Source organism: Tachysurus fulvidraco, chromosome 5 (genome assembly GCF_022655615.1).
Source record: "Tachysurus fulvidraco isolate hzauxx_2018 chromosome 5, HZAU_PFXX_2.0, whole genome shotgun sequence".
NCBI classification, from domain to species: Eukaryota; Metazoa; Chordata; class Actinopteri; order Siluriformes; family Bagridae; genus Tachysurus; species Tachysurus fulvidraco.
This window is the reverse complement of record NC_062522.1, coordinates 5,313,800-5,336,022: the sequence shown is the minus strand read 5'-3', so window position 1 is coordinate 5,336,022 and position 22,223 is coordinate 5,313,800. Positions and strand designations below refer to the sequence as shown.

Sequence of the window (22,223 nt, the reverse complement as noted above, 5' to 3'; positions counted from 1 at the left end):
TGCAGTCGTTATTTATTATAATATGTATTTTTGTATCACTTCTGTTCAATAATCTGATGTCTGAGCGATACACTAAAAAAAAAACAACTCAATATGATATGAATCTTTTGGTTATATGGTGTTTCCCTTAACACTGCTCACAGAATTGGTTAAAAGAATAATATTTTAGATTAAAACTTAACTAAAGATTAGTATTTGCATTATAAACATTTTATATAAATTATGTCTTAAATGTTTGTTTTATGCTTTCTGCATTTGTCTGTCAATAAAAAGAGAAAATAATTGCTCTTGAAAAGGAAAGGTGACAGACAGACAGGCAGACATGGATAGATAGATATATTGTTTTTATCCTTGCCACATATTTATTTTTGTAAAGCATAAGTTCACTTTCACACAGGCTTGAAACAACATGCATCTTATGATCCAAGAGTTCTAATCTTCGTCTCCCTTATTCATAACATTACACCTTCACTATGCATGTTTTATAGGCAGGCCTAATATAAAAGGGTTCTAATTCTGCAGTATATTGACACATTACAATATTTACAAATGTACAATATGATTAACACATATCTCCAGAGTTACACAGACTCTCTTCATGACCAGTTTCTCTTGTATTACTCAATGATAAACCATTCATTTTAATGTCACTTCATTTTTCCTTTTAACTCATGAACCATTCAGATTCTCTGAGTTGAGTTCAGACCAGGACTAAGCTAATGTAGTATCTGGTACACGTCATTTTAGATTTCATGTCCCAGGCACCCCAAACTTCAACATCTACTGTTCAATTAACCGATGACCACTCAGTTTTACGATTTTATTGAGGGCTACACTCCACAGCGTCACACACCCACACCTGGCTCCAAAATGTCTGGAGCCTCCACAAAGACCAGATAACCCCATGCGGCTTATTAGGGGCCCGCAAACAGAACACAACACACACACACAATGAGACATTCCTTTTACTAAATAATAAAACCCGAAGATAAGGTACTCTAAGGTTCTCATTCTTATAACCCTTTTGTAATGTGTCCTTCTTTTAAGGCTTGCCTGACTTAAAATTATTTGCTCCTTAATTTCCTGACAAGGGTGTATTTTATTCATGTGTCAGAAAACAACATTGTATTTTAAAATCAGTTATACTCTAATTACTGATCATGGCATGTTAATGTATACCTGTTCTAATGCTGTATGCCCCTTTAAGGTCTGATGTCAGAATGTATACGAAGCTATCATTTTCTTTTTACTTCCCTAATGAAAGTTGAATCTTGTTTATGTTTCATTTTTGTTTCTTTGCCTTTATAAGAACACAATATCGTATTAACATCAGTTACCCTTCGATTACTGATCTGTGTATATAATGTACAGCTGCCTTTATACCGTCATTATCCTTCATGTTTAGTATCCAAATGACCACAAAATTATCGGTTACTCTTTTTTCAAACACTGGTGTATTTTATTTGAGCACGAAAGGTGCCATACCATCTTAATACACCCTGGATCAAACTTTAAAGTCAGCTAAAAGTTTGATAGCTAAACCATGCCCACAGACACCTGAAACAAAGGGAGTTTTTCCCTCCAAAATCCTGACCAAAGTACTGGTCATCTCCCCAAAGATGGGTGGAGTTCACGACCTTTAAATTGTCACAAACACCACTAATCCGTGGTCAGACTTTCGGAACAGCTTCAAGACGACTCCATCTTCCTTCAAAGAAGTTCCAGCAAGCTTCACTTCCAAGAACAACAACTGCTCTGATCTTCAGGAGAACTTGGAAGAACGTCTGACCCCACCCTAGCTGACTTTTCAGAGATTTCTCTGTTGCATCCGGACTCTTGTTCAGTAAGCCAATGCAAGTAACCGTTTCCTTTACCAACCAATTTAGATGCAAAATTTTAAGTAGGAATCTTTCATTGAATCTTAAGGTGAATTTAAGTTTCTGTGACGATTTCCCAGTTAGGGTGTGATTTAATTTTGAAGTTTAAGCTTGCCATTCCTTTCCTTCCTTTCTCTAATTTCTTCTTTCCAGTCTCTTCCTCCCTTTCCCCAATTTTAATTTCTTTTGTGTTATTTTATTTTCATCTTCGTTTTCCCTATTTCTTTTGTTTGTTTGTGTAGTTAGTTTTATGTCGTGTTTGTCTCATTCATTAAATGCCATATTTTTGTGCCAAATAAGTGATTGTCTCTGAGTATCGCTCACAAATTAAGGTACCTGCAACATCTGGTCTGAACTACATGCTCTATTAAGTTAATTTAATTTAAATTACAGTGTACAGTAAAAGGAAAGCGAATCTTCCTTGGCCGGGAAGATACCGCCTTCATAGAATTTATAAAGGTAACACGGCCTGTTCGCCAGACGAACAGACCAAATAAGCGTAACCTTAATTCCAGTACCGTTAATTTCAACTTAGGTTAAAATATTTAGAAGTCACTATAACACGTTATAGTTGCTTATAAATATTTACCTTGCTTCGCGAGCCAAAATCGCTACACTTAGATGAGGAAATATGACGCAGCGTATGTAGTGCTTGGCTTCACTGTGACTACAGTGGGAGACAAGGAAAGACCTGTATGTTTACTGTGTCTAAAAATGTTGGCACGTTTTTTTTTTCAATGAAAACGTGCTGAATATTGCCAACAATCATCATCATTTGTGAATGCATCTTCAGTAAACCAGCGAGCAGTGTTAGCATCATATAAAGTGGCATACTGCAAAACGTGCTCATTGTAGCCATTAATCCTGACTTCCTCATTTTGATTAAAAAAAAATTTGTTTTGTAGGTCAAAGTTTTGTTTTGTTTTATATATTGTGCTCCTGAGTTAATGCTGCTGATCAATTTGAATTTATTATTATTTATTGATTAAATTTAAATTTTATTTTTCAGTATCAAATGGTCAAAAAATGTTTAGAGTTTAGAGTTTAAATAAGGATTGCAATTCTTTTTTTAATTTCATGCAAATTGATGCACTTTAAGTCTTTTCTGTTACAGTTAATAAAGTTATTATTTGTTGTAAGTTGATCTATATTTCTTTCTTTTTTCTTTTTTGTTTTCTTTAATGTTAATAAGGATACAATGTTATGCAGAGGTGTACTATATAACAATTTTATAGACAATACTATATGATACTATCTACAGTCGCGGCGGAGAGTTGGGGGGAAATAATTGAGAAGCACCGGCTTAAACCAACTTATCTATAAAATGTCTGTATCTTTCTTGTCATAAAAAGTGCATGAAGTAAGCATCATAGCCTCAATAATTTACTGTAGGTTATTTTGTCTTGTGTGAATGTAAACATTCAAGTATCATTAGGGTTTTAAAGGAAAGTGCATTTACTTTGCTGTGCCTTTAACTCCTCTAACTCTTTTGTTGTACTTTCATATAGAGCTTTGAGAGCATTATAATCATTTTGATGTTTCTGAATCAATTCTATTATTTCTTTTATATATTTTCCTTTTAAGTCAATCATTTCTTCAGCTTTTTTTCTAGCTTCATCTTTATATTTACTGTCCATTTCTTTCTCCATTTCTTTAATTTTCTTCTCATAATCATTTTTCATTTCCTCACAGGTTCTGTCTGCTTTTTCTTTTCTCTCTTCATCTTCTTTCTCTCTCCTTTTCATTTCCTCTTGTCTTTCTGCTTCCATCCTTTCTTTCAGTCTCTGTAGTGTCTTTTGCTCCTCTTTTCTTCTTTTATTGTCTTCTTGGATTTTTTTATTCCATTCTTCTTTCCTTATTTTTTCCCGTTCCTCATACTCCTGCATTATTTTCTCTTTACTTTCCTGATACTCTCTCTCTATTTGCTCTCGTTTCCTCCTTTCTGTCTCCTGCCACTCATTTCTCTCTTGTTCTCTTTCCTTTTCAAACCTTTTCCTTATTTGCTCCTGATTTTCCTCTTGTGCTCTCAGTTCTTCAGCATGTCTCTCTTTTGTTCTCTTGTATTCTTTATCTATCTCTTCCATCTGCTCTTTCCATTCAATCTCCCATTCTTTCAGTTTCCTTTCAATTTCTTCCTTAATTTCTTTTTTATCATTTTCTGCCTCCTTCATTTTTCTCTTCCAGTTTTCTCTCTCTTCTTCCTGTTCTTTTCTTCTCTTTTTTTCTTCCTCATCTTTCCTTTGGACTTCTTCTTCCTGTTTGAGTTTTAGTTTTGTAATTGTTTCCTTTTGTTGTTGTTCAAAGCGTTCTTTATTCTTTCTCTCTCTATCTGCCCTTTTTCTGTCCTCCTCCTCTCTTTCAGTTTTCTGTTGGATAAATTTTACTTGTTGATGTTCTAGTTCTCTTCTCATCTCCTCCATCATGCGATTATTTTCTGCAGTCTGTCGTTTTTCCTCTTCTTCTCTTCTATGTTTCTCCTTCAACCATTTCTCTCTCTCTTCTTCTTCTTTCTTCTCATATTCTCGCCTCATTTCTTCTTCCCTCTCCTTAAACATGTTTTCCCTTTTACATCTTTCCTCTTCCGATCTCTCTCTCTCTTTCTCCATATTATTCCTCATCTGTTCCAGTACTTCTTCATATCTGGCCTTCAGAGTCTCTCTCTCAGCTTGCATCTGCTCCTCTTTCTCTTTTAGTATCTCCTCCTGTTTCTGTTGTATCGACATCTCTGCCTTCTCAAACATCTCATTAGTAAAGTAATTTTCCCTGTTGAACTTTATCATTTCTTCGATCATTTGGAGAAGCTCACTAACTTGTTTGGTATCTTTTATATTGTTATTAAACAAGTGAGCTCTTCCACCACAGTTTCTGATTAGACTGTTCACATATGGATTATTACCAGTTTTAAGGTAATCATCAAATGTTTTATTTTCCAGTTTATCTCCTCCAGTAAACAGCACTAAAGTGTACTTTACAGCATCAGGACCAAACATCATTTTAATCAGATTCAGTGTTTGCTTCTCTTCCTCAGTAAACCTTCCCATACTCAGCACAATGATGAAGGCATGCGGTCCTGGTGCCACCATTGAGACACATTTCACAATTTCTTGTATTACTTCTTCATTTGAGAGTGTGGTGTCAAAGAGTCCTGGAGTGTCCACAACAGCTACTGATCTGCCCTGTACTTCTCCCAATCCCTTCTGACACATTCCTGTCGTAGAATTCATGCTCATCTCACTCTCAAATTCTTCTCTTCCTAGAATAGTGTTTCCTGTTGCACTCTTTCCACTTCCTGTTTTCCCAACCAGTAATAATCTCAAACAGTTGGAGTTTTCACCCTCTGTGCCTAAAAAATGACATTGGCTTGTTAATTAAATGTCTTATTTCTTATTTAAACATTTATATTAATACGCTATAGAAAAACCTACAATTTATATTAGTTTGTTTAAATGATTCTTTGTGTGAACCAAATATCCTTGATAGGAAACTTTTTGGGGACAATAATTTGTTTATGTTGTTGTTTGATGGATTGTTCTTGTAGTTGTAATTTAAATTGTGGCTTACATTTAAATTTAAATTATGTGTTAGGTTATTAGAACTACAAATATATTGAGAAGAAATATACTGTAAGTCTTTACATATACTTATGTATATGTAAAGACTTCACTATGATTCAGTGTCTTTCTCCTGTAAATATTTACATACATAAAGTAACAAAAATATAATAATCTATTATACAGAAATTACAGATGTATATATGTAATTTATATGTTTAATTAATGTTTACACAGATATTAAACTGCTCACCTGCATCCTGTTGTTTTGCTTTAAGTTGCTTCTTCATCTCAGTCAGTTCATCCTCTAGTGGCTGTTTAGCTCCATCTTTCTGTGCCTCAATAAACATTAGGAGAGAATAAATCTTCTTCATATTTGTTACTCTCTCTAACAGTTCTGTCACCTGTTTGTCTCTCCTTTTTTTTCCTTTCTCCAAGATCATATATCTGTCCCCACACATGTGTCGAATTTCTTCCATTTCTGAACTTTTCTCTACAAAGTTACTTGCAGCAGCTTCATCAACATTCTCTCTGGTAAAAAGAACTAAAATATGATCACAGACTTTTGAACCAAAGATTCTCTGAATCGTCTCTATTTCTCCTTTGTCATCTGTGACAGGACCAACAGGAATGATGAAAAGAAAAGCGTGGACAGGATTATCAAGAGAGATACAGTGAAGTATCTCGTGCATCACTTCCTCATCTGAGAGTTGAGTGTTGTAGAGACTTGGCATCACCTCCAGCCTGAGACGCTGTCTGTCAGCTATTCCAGTCTTCACGTCTCTCTGGCCCAATATGAGCTCTGATATGGAGGTCTTTAATGCTTCATCACTTCCACACAACACCAAGTTCAACACTGGTGATGAGGAATCACTTCCTGGCACTGAAATGGAAGAGAAATGGGAAAATATTTTTTTTAGATTTCTGTCTGATAAACTAATTAACATTATTGACTGCTGTGATGTATCTGCTTTTTAAAATGGTTTGTTTTGGCTGAAGCTCTCATGTAAAACATCTTATTGGCTAAATAATTAAGGCAAGGACCCAAATCCTGAAATGGGGAAAATCCTGTATCTGTCCTGCATCTACCAGATTTTATATATTGTGCTGCTGCTACATGATAACTGATACCTGTAAACTTGTTCATATTAAAGTAAAAAGCCCAAACAAACTGTATTGTATTTTATTAATAAATACTCACTCCTTGACGAGTGTTCTGCAGTCTTTTGTTCTGGCAGCAATGCAGTTAAATATTGAATTAAATAAATAACAAGATACAGAAAGATATTAACACATTAATTTAAATAAATAAATAAACCCAAGTTAGTGCTACACATTCTAGAACAGCTGTACTTGGAAAATGGATTTTTCTAAAGATTCATTTGCCTTAATGCTTATGACAAAAAACATTTGGGAACTTACCAATTTTACCAAAGACATTTCCCTTTAAAGATGATTTCTCCTTTGTGTCATCAGAAGGATCTTGTGTTGTCCTCTCTCCCTCTCTCTCAAGATCAGTTTGGATAGATTTCTCATGCACATCTTTAAAACGCTTACATATGACACAATTTCCTCCATTCTTTTTGACCACATTTCTGACATCATCAAAAATCTGACAACGTGAATTCTTATTTTTCTGTAGTTGCCTGAATTTATGATACCGCTGACCACATTCCTCTATTAACTTTCGAGAGGCTTCTAAGTGTCCTACAGACCTGGACATATTAGAATCCAGGGTTAAACCAATCACAAAGGCAAACTTTATTGCTTGTTCACTGAAGCAGTTTAGTAATGATCCCAGATGGTTCCTGTCTTCTTCTGTGAAGTCATGAGCCTCTATCACAAGTAAAAATGTATGAGGTCCTGGAGCACAAAGATCTACACACTCTTTAAGTTCCTCAGGTTTTAGTGGTGAGTTAAATAAATGAGCTGCATTGATGATGGTGATGTTTGTTCCTTCCACATGTCCACTGGCTCTCTCACTGTGCTGTTTTACTGAATCTGGCAGAGCTTCAGTCTCAAATGCAGCTCTTCCCAGTATAAAATTTCCTACTATACTGGTGTGTTGGAGACTCTTTCCCAACAGAACGATCCTCAACTCAGACACTGTACAAAAGATATCAAAAGTACATAAGCTACAAGACCATAACTATTAAAGCCACATTCAGACAGAGTTTAAAAAATGGCAACAGAAATCACCTAAAAAAACAAACAAATAAAAACTATGACCAGGATGCATGACACCAGTATGTTTTACTATAAAGTCAATCCATTAGTTATATCCATAATAAAAACTTAATAGTTACAGGGGTTTTATAAAATGAAGTATCATGCAGATGGATCCCTAGATTTAGTCATTACTTCATGACTTTTTTTTTAGTTATTCATTAGACATTTTTTAATTTGCATCATTACTGGACCTATGTGAAAAAAATGGGGGTTTGGTTTGTCAGGCACAGCGGGAGTGTTTGTGTAGGAGAATGAGCAAATTAACATAGGTCCATCTCTCACTCTCTCTTTTTCTTTCTTCAGTGAGCTGAGAATGTGTGTGTGTGTGTGTGTGTGTGTGTGTGTGTGTGTGTGTGTGTGTGTGTGTGTGTGTGTGTGTGTGTGTGTGTGTGTGTGTGTGTGTGTGTGTGTGTGTTTCTCTGCCTACTCTAATTGTATTTACCTATTCCAGCCTGTCCTGAGTTGACTGAGTCAGTTCCTCTGATTGTTATTTACAGACCTCCAGGGACATATTCTGAATTCTTCTGAAAATGTGCAGATTTCTTTTCAAACTTAGTTGTTTCTTTAGACTATTAATTGTGGGAGACTTTAATATTAATTTTTAGATAAGTTCCTCAGAGAGCAGCAGTAATGTCTGTCTTAGGTTCAGTAGGGGTTAATCATAATGAAATAGGACCCACTCATGATGGAGGGCATACTCTTAATCTCATTATAAAATTTGGATTAAACGTAGAAAATGTAGTCACACTTCTGATTGTGGAATGACAGACAATTATCTCATTTCATTTAAATTTGCCACATCACTGTGTTAAGCATACATTTACATCTTGTACTGCAGAGAGATTTACCAATAGTCTCCTAAAATTATAATCCATACTTGGATCACAGTCTGACCCCACAGAACATTATCAGGAGAAGGTAGTGTTGTAAAAAAAATCTTAGTAGAAATAATTAAAATATTATTCCTTACAATACTATAACCAAAGTAAAGTATTAGGCCTTGCAAAATATTACAATTGCTGTCATAAGACATATGTAGGTGATGTTGTAGGCCAAAGATGTTTATTGTAATCATAAACTTAGTAAAAGTAACCAGATTCGGGGCTGTCAGGCCTAGTCAGTCTGAGCACATTTGTAATAACAAATACAAACTTGTTATGTAGAATGAAAAAGACATTGGTTCACAGACCTAGGCCCTCAGAACTAAGGAGAGGAAAATCCATAAATGGGCATATGGGGAAAAGGTAATGGGAAATAAGGGGAAATTAGGTCAGTGTATTTAGAAAACATAGGAGGTGATGCCGATAAATAAGGTGATATGGCACCTGGGACTCCAAGAAATACTGGGAACCAAAGAGGAGGCTAGGAGCGCCAGGGTATATATTGAGAAGATCGGGGGTGAACGTGGGTGTCAAATTCTTCTGGCCAGATGAAGGAGGCAGCCCCACACGCGTCTGTGTGTGTCTGTGTGTGTGTGTTGTGTGTGTGCATGTGTGGTGTGTGTGCGCGTGTGTGATGTGTGTGCGTGTGTGGTGTGTGTGCGTGTTTTTTATTTTTGCAAGAACGTCGCGAGAGTTCTTGTTTTTCTTGATTGATTTTTGCATGACATGCTCTTTTTGGGGGTTTTCATTTGTTACTTTCAATTTGGCAATTTCTCTTAAAAGATTGTTGGCTGATTGACCACAACAAAGAAGTTTGCTCATTCTCATCCAGGTCTGAGGAGTTTTCTCAGTATTTTTTGCAGTAATTATAGAGTTATCAGTTAAGTCTAACTAAAACAGTCTTTAGTAACCAAAAAGTCTAAGTGTGGAGATCACCCTGCGATGTGTCGGCTTGGAGACCGGCTCTGAGTTACGACAATAGTGTTTCTGTACCCCTTATGCTACAGACTTGTAGCTTTATTTAAAAGTCTCTAAATGTTTTATTTGATGCTGTAGCAAAATTAACTAGGGATAAAAACTGTACAAACACATGCCAACAGTGTGAAGAAGCAAAAACTAAAAAATTCCAGAATATCAAGCAGAAAATTCAGAAAATTAATTTACTCCCCTTCAATTTCACTGATTTCTTCCTCAAAATTATCCTGCATACTGGATCCCTTACTTACAGGTATGCAGATATTCAGTAACTATTGAAACCCTTCTATAAATAATAAATTTGTCCTTTAGCGCTGTTAGAGTTATGGTACTGAGTCTGTGTCACAGTAGATGTGGGGTCTGACTGAGTGTGAGTCATTATGAGACCATTAAAAAGTAGATTAGCACAAATAGAGAAAGAAAATGAACAAGAACTTGGATATACTTTAATTTGTGAAAATCAGAAGTAAGGGTGAGAAAATCACTATCTAATTCAAAGCAGTCAGCTACACAAAATGTCTTTTTCAGCCAATCTTGACTGTTTTGTCTAAATTTGAAACTAGAAATTGTTTGGGGAAGCTGATTGAGGGTCAGAATGCACTGGAGATGAGATGGTCTGAACCAGTTTAGTTAGACTCTTATATTATTAATTATTAATTATATTACAGCATAAACTGTCTGAGGTTCCCCAGGCCTTCCTGGAGTATTTAATTTCTTGAATATTGAAAATATATCAGCAAAAGCTCCAGGGTGCACTGGATATGGACCTAAAGCAGAGCTCCACACATGGGTCACTTACTGAGAGAGAATTTGAGCCAGGCTCAGGACAGGCAACAAATGGTCTATATAAGGCAGTCACAACTAAGGCAATATAATTAATTAATTAAACATCATCCCTGTGACCCAAGAATAGTTTGGATGAGCGGTAGAAAATGAAGGAATGAATGAACTAAACCTCATTGTTACAACCTGTAAAATTGTGTATTGTATTTTGTTCTGTACATGTCTGTGTGCAGGTTGATTCAAGGCCAGAGTTTACAGCCTGCCCTGATCCTGCCCCCATATTGATGACATCATCACTGATTAGCTATACAGCTGCTAGTCATATAATTAGAATATCATCAAAACCTTGATTTATTTCACTAATTCCATTCAAAAAGTGAAACTTGTATATTATATTCCTTCATTACACAGAGACTGATATATTTCAAATGTTTATTTCTTTTCATTTTGATGATTGTAACTGACAACTAAGGAAAATCCCAAATTCAGTATCTCAGAAAATTAGAATATTGTGAAAAGGTGCAATATTATTGACACCTGGTGCCACACTCTAATCAGCCAATTGCCTCAAAACACCTGTAAAGGCCTTTAAATGGTCTCTCAGTCTAGTTCTATAGGCTACACAATCATAAAGAAGACTGCTGACTTGACAGTTGTCCAAAAGACGACCATTGACATCTTGCACAAAGAGGGCAAGACACAAAAGGTCATTGCAAAAGAGACTGGCTGTTTACAGAGCTCTGTGTCCAAGCACATTGATAGAGAGGCGAAAGGAAGGAAAAGATATGGTAGAAAAAAGTGTATAATCAATAGAGATAACCGCACCCTTGAGAGGATTCCACAGTCAGTGATGGTTTGGGGTGCCATGTCATCTACTGGTGTGGGTCCAATTTGTTTTGAGGTCCAAGGTGAACGCAGCCATATACCAGGACATTTTAGAGCACTTCCTTCTTCCTGTTGCTGACTTTATAGAGATGCAGATTTCATTTTCCAACAGGACTTGGCACCTGCACACAGTGCCAAAGCTACCAGTACCTGGTTTAAGGACCATGGTATCCATGTTCTTAATTACCCAGCAAACTCACCTGACCGTAACTCCATAGAAAATCTATGGGGTATTGTGAAGAGGAAGATGTGATATGCCAGACCCAACAATGCAGAAGAGCTGAAGGAACTATCAGAGCAACCTAAGCTCTCATAACACCTGAGCAGTGCCACACACTGATCAACTCTTTGCCATGCTGCATTGCTGCAGTAATTCAGGCAAAAGGAGCACCAACTAAGTATTGAGTGCTTTACATGCTCATACTTTTCATGTCCATTTTTTTCAGTTGGCCCAGATTTCTAAAAATCCTTTCTTTCTATTGGTCTTAAGTAATATTCAAATTTTATGAGATACTGAATTTATAATCATCAAAATTAAAAGAAATAAACATTTAAAATATATCAGTCTGTGTGTAAAGAATGAATATAATATACAGGTTTCACTTTTTGTATGGAATTAGTGAAATAAATCAACTTTTTGATGATATTCTAATTATATGACCAGCACCTGTATAAAGAGGAAGCAGAAGAAGAAGGTGGAGGGTGTTAGTAGTGCTGGTTCATTGCAGTGTTGTGAGAGAGTGATTATTGTGTTTGTGTTCTGGTTTGACTTCTGCCTGTTTCTGACTCTTTCAGCTTAGTTTACCCTTGTAGTTGTTACTTTGTGTATAATATATATATATATATATTCACTGTAATATTTTTCTTTCGTAGTGGCTTTCTTTTTCCCCTGTGTGTTTTGGTAGGGACTCAGGGAAGTTCCGCTGTATTTTTCTTTTCTTTGTGTCCAGGTAAGAATAGTTACCTAACTATTAGCTTTTTTGTTTATTATTTTAAGAGACCCCATTGTACTGTTGGTTGTGTATACTGTTTATCTATGAAAATATACCAATACACTTATCTAGAAATTCTATTCTATTCTATGTGTCTTTCTTTCTTTGCTAATTTATAAAGGTTTCAAATCACTGAATCCCGAGCTATAACTCTGTGCAGCTCAACCTTAGACTGGGTTGTAACCTCATACAACAGCACACAGACACTGCTCTAGGCATGGTTGTACACATCATTCCATATAGCTTACCTGAGCTTAAAAACACTGAAGATGGCCAACAGTTTGAAATAAGACTCAACTTATCACACTTCAACAGGGCAAATGCTCTTCTGTTCCACCACACAGACAGCCCCAGTGAATAATTCTATTATATTAGCTTTTGGAAAATTGGTTTCATTCTGAAATAGTTCTACAACACTGCTTGCATTCATAAAACCTTAATGCATACATAAAACCTTTACATAGCACACTCTCACTCTCTCTCTCACTCATTTTCTACCGCTTAACCGAACTACCTCGGGTCACGGGGAGCCTGTGCCTATCTCTGGTGTCATCGGGCATCGAGATAGGATACACCCTGGACGGAGTTACATACTGTAGCACACATATATTTAAAATCTAATTGATGCATGAATGGATATGCTTCCCATAATTTTAGTAAATAAATAAATTGAAAAAAACGTTTGGAAACTCTTTTACCGTTTGGAAACTGTAAACACTGGAAAAAAGGTGGGGAAGTAAGTTAATAGAATGGAAACATGGGGGTAAGTTTACTAAAATGGATTTAAGGATGTTTACACTGGAGGATCAGGGTACAACCTAACATGGGGAACTTTGTAGCAGACTTTATTTACTCATTTCTATACTCACTGGTATGATAAATCTTACTGTCCTTTCTGCTTGCATTACCAACACTGTGTGTAAAAAATAAATAAATAAATAAAAACTTTGGATGATATTAACAGTTCATTTTAGCATAGTAAGTACAATTTTACTGATACATTCATTTTCATCTCTGCGTTTAGTGCTAATTTGAAGTGAGGCGAATTTTAATTAATTTTAATCATTCAGATTAAATCCTAGACTAGAGATATGAGTATTTATGTCCATACCTCAGATGTGCACACAGGGCTGTTAGTACATGCCCCACAATATAAAAACTGTTGAAGGGGGATTGTAAAATCATAGATATCTACTTTTAGATGCCTTGGGGTTCTAAAAGTGTATCAAAACCACTGCCTTCTTGGAACAGGGGTCTTGTACTTCAAATTCATGGACGATGCCGGACTTTTTTGCTGCGTTTGGTTGTTCAAATGAACGAAATCTAAAAACCAGACAGCAAGGGATTACATTTCACAGGTGAGAATGTGTTTTATGATATTGAATGTTATGAAATTATATTTCTGGTTACGTCGGTTTGTTTTAGTCCTTGGTTAACGACCGCAGCTAATCCATGATAGTTACCCGTTCGTTTTTGACAGTTAGGAAAACCGACAATGTTTGTAGATTCCGAAGCTCTTAATAAGGACATTAAATTGCCCCATGCTTTTTTTGCTCAAAGGTGAAGACCCAACTTTATATATGTTTTGTAAGATTCCCTTATCTGTCAAGAATATTTTATTAGATTGTCCTGGACTTAACACTAGCAGAATGCTCTTTTATCAACTTACTTCACTTAAGGACATATTTAATGACATTATGCCTGAAAAAGGGTGTGGATTTTTTTTATCGTATGTTAATTTAAAAAAAAAATTATAATATGACTTGCTGTTTATATTTGTTTTGTTTTTAATTGTATTTATATGATATTTGTGTTTTTGTAATAGAATTTTTGCCATGAAAATAGCTTTGATTGCTGACATGGCAAAAAATAAAATAATCTGAATCTGAATTAGTTTGTAGATTCACAAGTGATAAACAGAGAAGTCAGCATTATATTTTGAAAAAGTAGATTATCGTAATATCAAAACCTTAAATTTTCTCTGGAATCAATGATAAATACATGTCTGACTGTTGGAATGAACCAAAAAAAAACCTAGAAAATTGCATTCATGAAAGGACGCATTCATTATGGAAATATTTAATGGGAATAAATTGTGTATTTCCCTCACAATTGTCACAAAAAAAAACACACTACACTGTCTGTCTGGTCTCTCTGTAGATATCTAATATCTAACAAAAAAAACATAGAAAATGTCATTCATGACGATTTATGGTGATTTTATTTATATGCCTACATTGACGCTAATGCATTAAGAGGAGGAGTTCCCCGTATCAAGATGGTGGCTCTATTGACGCATTCGTTCCAATGTACTGCCGTATACAAGGCGACATCTAGTGTAGATATATATCTATGCTCTACACCTGATCTTCCAGTTTTTTGTAATTCATAAAAGTGCACTACGAATCTGTTTCTCTTTTCCAGAGTAGACTAAATATTTCATTTTATCTAGCAACAGAATTGCATATTAACCATAAGGACAAAGTAATAAATTTAGTTTCATTAAGGAATAAATTAATCCCTACATTTGTTTATCACCATTTTCTATCAATTGTGTGAGATGGAAAGTGAAAGCAGGAAGTCCCTTGTATAATAACATGTCTCACCACCACATACAGAACAGTTTACAAATGACACATATTATATATGTATACATATAAAATATTATATATCTTAAATAAATAATGAACTATATAGATTTTTTATACAGTTTGTTTATTCTATAGATAACAGAACAATCCTTTGCATTATATAAATAGGCTACATTTGTAAAATGTCCCACAGCTGAGACTCTGTTTAGTATTTTACATAAAATCCCTTAAGAATAAGTTTCACTTTTTTGAAGTTAAAGATAAATTTAATCCATACCTTCTTGAGAAGCCATTTTCTATGAACCTTGCGAGTTTAAAGGTAAAAGAAGGACGTTACGTGTGTAATAACATGCAGAAGCTCTAGTTTGATCAAACGAATCTTTTCTTTCGAATCATTGATTCAGTGTATCAAGTTGGACAAGTCACGTGACTTCACCAAAAGAGGCTTCGTTACGTCATTACTGTTTCGAAAAGTTTCACAGCTCCGATGGCTGCCACTAGGGGGAGTGTTGGTTTCAAAGTGAACACATGAACCACTGTCTGCCACGGTTTTTACTGATTTCAGGTCAGTTTTATTATGAATGTTAATGAAAATGGAATGTGTCCATTTTGTTTGTGCTGATCCATCATCAGTGCTCTCTTCAGGATCAGTCGTATTCACCTTACATGAAATTGTACAATAAAACAAACAAACCAAGGCCAGATGGTGTGGGTTATTGAGTTGGTGGAAAAAGTGGATAAGTTTGCGTTTCAATTATATTGTATAATGAGTGGAGTAAAAAGACCAAGGTCAGTTGTCTGGGAACAATTTGGAAAACAATATAGTGAGATGTGTGCTACATGGTCAACTTTGCTGAATGCAGTGCAGTGATGCATGAAACATCAACACTGCTTCCACCATTCGCATCAAACCGGCCATCAACCTTATCTGCGGCCACTTCAGCAGGAGGACAGGGAGATGGAGAGGAGAACGTATGACTAAATGCTTAACCCAACATATCTTTCATGTGATAAAGTATGAAGTAAGCATTATAGTTTTTATAATGTAGTTTTTTTCAATTTTGTTGTGTTTTTTAATTTTTGCCTCTAGGGCATTGATCTCTTCAGCTTTTTTCTAGCTTCAGCTTTATGTTTGTTCTCTTCTTCTTTTGTTTTGTTCTCATAGTCATTTTTCATTTTCTCATGCTGTCTGTCTTCTTTTTCCTTTGTTTCTTTATCATCTTTATCTTCCCTTTTACCTTCTTTTGCTTTTCCGCTTCTATTTTCTCTTTAAGTCTCTGTATACTCTTTTTATCCTTTTCTCTTTGTTTATTTTCTTGTTGGATTTTTTTATTCCATTTTTCTTGCCATATTTTTTCCTGTTTCTCATACTTCTGCATTATTTTCTTTTTACTTTCCTGATACTCTTTCCTTATTTGAACTCGTTTCCTCCTTTCTGTCACTTGATGGGCTTTTATCTCTTGTTTTCTTTCCTTTTCAAATTTTTTCATCATTTGCTCCTGATTTAACTTTTGTGCTCTCAGTTCAGCATGTCTCTCTTTTCTCTCTTTCTCCATATTATTCCTCATCTGTTCCAGTTCTTCGTCCTTCGCTTTCCTCATCTCCTCCATCATGCGGTTATTTTCTGCAGTCTGTCGTTTTTCCTCTTCTTCTCTTCTTTTGTTCTCTTTCAACCATTTCTCTTTCTCTTCTTCTTCTTTCTTCTCATATTCTCGCCTCATTTCTTCTTCCCTCTCCTTAAACATGTTTTCCCTTTTACATCTTTCCTCTTCCGATCTCTCTCTCTCTTTCTCCATATTTTTCCTCATCGGTTCCAGTTCTTTTTCATATCTGGCCTTCAGAGCTTCTATTTCAGCTTGCATCTGCTCCTCTTTCTCTTTTAGCACCTCCTCCTGTTTCTGTTGTATCGACATCTCTGCCTTCTCAAACATCTCATTAGTAAAGTAAGTGTCCCTATTGAACTTCATTTTTTCAATCATTTGGAGAAGCTCACTAACTTGTTTGGTATCGTCTGTATTGTTATTAAACAAGTGAGCTCTTCCACCACAGTCTCTGATTAGACTGTTCACATATGGATTATTACCAGCTTTAAGATAATCTTCTAGTGTTTTATTTTCCAGTTTATCTCCTCCAGTAAACAGCACTATAGTGTACCTTACAGCATCAGGACCAAACATCATTTTTATCAGATTTAGTGTTTGCTTCTCATCCTCAGTAATCCTTCCCACACTCAGCACAATGATGAAGGCATGCGGTCCTGGTGCTAACATTGAGACACACTTCACAATTTCTTGTATTACTTCTTCATTTGAGTGTGTGGAGTCAAAGAGTCCTGGAGTGTCCACAACAGCTACAGATCTGCCCTGTACTTCTCCCAATCCCTTCTGACACATTCTTGTCATAGAAGTCATGCTCACACCACTCTCAAATTCGGCTCTTCCTAGAATAGTGTTTCCTGATTCACTCTTCTCATTTCCTGTTTTCCCAATAAGTAATAATCTCAAAATTGAGTCAGAGATTTCACCCTCAGCACCTAAAAATGACATAGTGGCATTAATATTGATTATTTATATGAATATTCTGATGAAAATTCCACATTTATTTATTTTTGTGTTGGAACCAAATGTCTGTTATAGGAAACTTATTATAACTCTAAATAATAATCTACTAATACAGACATTACATAAATGTAATATTTTATGATGTAGAGATAAAAACTACTCACATGCTTCCTGTTGATTTGATTCAAGTTGCCTAATTCTGTTCTTCATTTCAGCCAGTTCATCCTCTAGTGGCTGTTTAGCTCCATCTTTCTGTGCCTCAATATACATTTGGAGAGAATAAATCTTCTTCAGCTTTTTTACTCTCTCTAACAGTTCTGTCACCTGCTTGTGTTGATTTTTTTTTCTTTCTCCAAGATCATATATCTGTCCCCACACATGTGTCGAATTTCTTCTATTTCAGAAGTTTGCTCTACAAAGTTAATTGCAGCAGCTTCATTAAAGTTCTTGTTTGTAAAAAGAACAAAACTATGATCACAGACCTTTGTACCAAAGGTTCTCTGTATAGTCTCTATTTCTCCTTTGTCATTATCTGTGACAGGACCAACAGGAATGATGAAAACAAAAGCGTGGACAGGATTATCAGAAGAGAAACAGCGAAGAGTCTCAGACATCACTTCCTCATCTGAGAGATGAGTGTTGTAGAGAGCTGGCATCACCTCCAGCCTGAGACGCTGTCCACAGACTTCTCCAGTCTTCACATCCTCTAATATGAGCTCTGATATGGAGGTCTTTAATGCTTCATCATTTCCACACAACACCAAGTTCAACACTGGCGATGAGGAATCACTTCCTGACACTGAAATAGAAGAGAAATGGGAAAAAAAACATATTTAAGTTTCTCTGTCTGTTAAACTGATTAACATCAATGATGCTGTGCTGTAAATACTTTGTAAAAAGATAAAGAGCTCTGTTGTAAAATAGCTCTGCTCTGAGTTAAATCCATAACTTAAGCTAAAAAAACCCCAAACAGAATGTGTTTTACTAGAAAATATATTTCACTTCATTATTTTATTCATAGACAATGATGCATATCTACATTTTGTCCTACATTTCGGTGAAATTATTACCAAATAAATGTAAATATTATTTAAATTTGCACATCCTTAAATCTCTCACATATGAGTATATTTTCGGTCAGGGGTTTGGTCATCTCAGGCGTCATCGGGCATCGAGGCAGGATACACCCTGGACGGAGTGCCAACCCATCGCAGGGCACACACACACACTCTCATTCACTCATGCACTCACACACTACGGACAATTTTCCAGAGATGCCAATCAACCTACCATGCATGTCTTTGGAGGAAACCGGAGTACCCGGAGGAAACCCCCGAGGGGGGTTTATATACGTAAAACTTTTCAGTCTCAAAGTTCCCCTTAAATAAGTCAAAATAGATTAAATACACCATGCGAGTTGCTCTTTACATGGGAAACATGTAACATATTCTCCAAATTGCACCCAAGAAGATTGGAACTGATACTACAGTAAATCCATAAGTGTCAAGACAAATACAGCAACAAGCAAAGAGGCATTGACAGAGAGTCAAGAAATGATGATGAAAATAATTATTATCAATACTTCAGTAAAGTTCATTAAATCTATTCTGTTGTCAGTGTGGTCTTTAAACTTATGAACTGTGTATGGACTGACAAAGGTGGTACATGAGGAAGCGATTTGACAACAATGCAGTACAGTAAATAATTTAGGTGCATCAAAAAGCATGTGCGTTAAAATACCAGCAGACAAGCTAATCCAGCACAAATTAGTGCATAAAAGGTCACCAGAATGAAGTATTGAACCTCATAATTAAATACAAACGGAGGAGAAATACTGCAAAAAGGTCCACTTTTTAAAAAAAAAAAAAGAACTCCCCCTTTCAATAGGCTGGCTACAGCCTATCACAAATAAAAATGCATGAGATTTTAGAGCACAAAGATCTACAAAATGTTTCAGTTCCTCATGTTTTAGTGGTGAGTTATGAATAATAAATAAATGAGCTGCATTCATTGATGATGGAGATGTTCGTTCCTTCCACATGTCCACTGGCTCTCTCACTGTGCTGCTTTACTGAATCTGTAAGAGCTTCAGTCTTAAATGCAGCTCTTCCCAGTATTTTCTACCATGCTTGTGCTTTTGAGACTCCTTCCCAACAGAACAATCCTCAACTCAGACACTGTATAAATTATATAAAAAATAGATAATCTACAAGATCTTAATTATTAATGTACAACATTCATGTAATTAAAACACCAAAACAAACAAATAAGTAAAGTTATGAACAGGATGCATGAGACTGACATAGTTTTAATATGAAGTGAATACTTCATAAACTTCATAAACTTATTTATGTTTCAGTTGCTTAATTAGTTTCACAAAACGCAAAGAGAACAGCTCTTAATGTCACAAGGGCAGAGGCTTCCAAGTTGCAATAGAAATGTTTATATTTGCTTTCTCCCCTTCCTCAGACACACAAACCTCACAGCACACCTAACAGAGACAGGCCTCAGCGTGCTTGAACTCAATAAGCTGTATCACATGAAAAAAGTGAAGATGGTCAATAATTTAAAATAACATCCAATAACCAACATGATATCATCTCACCTGCATGCCACTTAGATGGCCTTTGTGTTGTATTGAATTTTTGGAAAATTTCTTTCATTATTAATTGATTTTAAAATAAATGCTTGCTGCTTTCTCCCATACTATTGACCTGTGTTTTCCAATTCTGGTGTAGTGTCACTTACTTAATGGAGGTGGGGTTATACTCTTTCTCCTCTTCCTAGGCCATGCTGGATCTGAAATCATGCAAAGATCACAGCTTACTCAATATTTCAGCCTTCTAAATTTTACCAGTGTGAATTATATAGTTTTAGGAAAGGGGTGAACATCCTGTTTATTATAATGTAATTAATATGATGCTTGCACCAGTGTATAAAGTGAAAGACTTGTTGAAATTGCAGTATCCACTTATATGACTTGTCTTTTTTTAACAAGCAAATATAGGTGTTATGGTCACATGCTCCAAAACATTTGTCTATATAGTGCATGTTCATGTCCATGGCACATTTGATTGTTTTTACATTTGTTTGTTTTCAACCAATTTAACTGCCTTCCTCTCCATCTGCTGCTGCTACAAGTTAACAGCTAAAAAGAAGAGCTAAAATACTAGTAATAGTTATAACTATTTTACCACAGCACAGTTGCATTCTTCATCCGATTGGCTGAGCATAAATAATGCAAACCCAATTATCAACCAAATATGTGGTTTCAGTGCAATGCTTAATATCATGTAGATGCATATCAAAATCTCACATCAGCTGAGATTCTGATGGTTGATGTGAACATTACCACAACCTGCTGCCGTGTATCTACATGATTTTAAATATTGCACTGCTACGAGGTAAGTCCAGCTTGTTCCCCAGTCGAGGGAAATCCAGCTTGTTCCTCAAGTATACACACTTGAGTTCTTCCACAGTTCTTACTTCTAGTTTTCTGGTTTTTATGACACAGTAGGTCAGTTTGATTAATTTCATAGTATAGTACTATAATAAACTATAGTACATAGTAATTTCAAGTATCATATTAACAGCTGTTAATCATTAATCAAAGTTTGAGACTGAGAATATTTTAGATAATAGATAATAAGATAATAATTTCTAATATCAAAGGTCTTTCTCAATAAAATCTTGCACAACATCTGTTTTATCAGTGTCTTCTTTTCAACAGTTGAATACAATTAGACAAGAAAATTTTAAAGGTGCACTATTCCTTTAAATTTGAAAAACTATTTGTAGTTTATGCCACACATATACTTAAAGTTAATAAGATTCATGTTTCTTATATCCTATTTTGTGTCACATATTAATCTTAAAAGTAGGTGGTCATCATTCAGATTTTCATACAGTGATGTGCAAAACACACTGACTGTCTTTTCTCATGAACACACACACTCGAACTCATCTAATGTGATGTCACCCAACATGTTGGGATTTTTATCGAAATGAACACCAGTTACCTGTCAAATTTGATGGCTGATGAAGGTCCAACTAAAATTCTCTATATCACTTAACTGTAAATATACTGTAGGTGTGTACAAAATGTACAAAAGTTTAGATGGTCTGCAATTAATGAAATTACATTACATGAATACAGTGAATCCAATAGCATTGACATTAAAGCTGTGCTGTTAATATCTGTTATTTGCCTAGTAATAATTTCATTTTGAAATGTTGATGCAATTCCGAGCTAGAATGAAGCAATTATTTTTTTAAATACAGGGGAATAAACAGTTGGAACCTTCTAGGTCACAATAAAGGCTTTGTAAAAAAAGATAATGGCAAAACCTTTGTGTTCAATAGATTTTTTTTTCAAATATCACAAAATTGCTCTGCGAAACTGTGTTATCTAGATTGCGAACGGGAAATTTAACCAAGGTCGCATAATTTAGTTTAATTAAAGAGAAGTTTGAGCCTCACCTTTGTTCGATGCCATTTCCTATCAACCATGCAAGCTCAAAACCGAAAGCAGAATTTGAGCTGCCTATCTCACCCCCACTTCTAACTCAAGCCCATCTCAAGGCAATCTCAGGGTGTAATAATGCCAAAGGTGCAGGTAATATAAAGTTTATAGCAGTGGCATATTTCTTTATTACTCTGTTTATGTTAAACTGTAGGCTACAGTCTGCTTAGAGTCAGTTTAGATTTATTGGGAACATGAATTTTAATTATATCCAAGTTTTCTTGACAAATAAACTCTCTAGCACCTGATACATTTCTGAAATCCCAAATGTGTTGACTATTATTTTCAATTCTAATATCATATTCAATTCAGGATCATTTTAAATGATATGGTTGCTAGTTTGGGTCTCATATCTTTTATGTCTTTAGTGTCCTTG

At 35.4% G+C, this 22,223-nt stretch overlaps 1 protein-coding gene across 1 annotated transcript; it reads right to left on the bottom strand.

Moving 5' to 3' along the window:
- Nucleotides 1–2,371: 2,371 nt before the first annotated feature.
- LOC113640867 lies at nucleotides 2,372–21,906 on the bottom strand. The gene is made up of 7 exons (XM_047813588.1): nucleotides 21,805–21,906; nucleotides 20,074–20,124; nucleotides 17,490–18,124; nucleotides 15,969–17,297; nucleotides 6,851–7,534; nucleotides 5,682–6,311; nucleotides 2,372–5,220 (listed from the first exon to the last, which is right to left on the bottom strand). The coding sequence occupies exons 3-7, from the start codon at nucleotides 17,593–17,595 to the stop codon at nucleotides 3,317–3,319; spliced, it is 4,653 nt and encodes a 1,550-aa protein (XP_047669544.1). The 5' UTR covers nucleotides 17,596–18,124; nucleotides 20,074–20,124; nucleotides 21,805–21,906; the 3' UTR covers nucleotides 2,372–3,316.
- Between the last annotated feature and the right edge of the window lie 317 nt (nucleotides 21,907–22,223).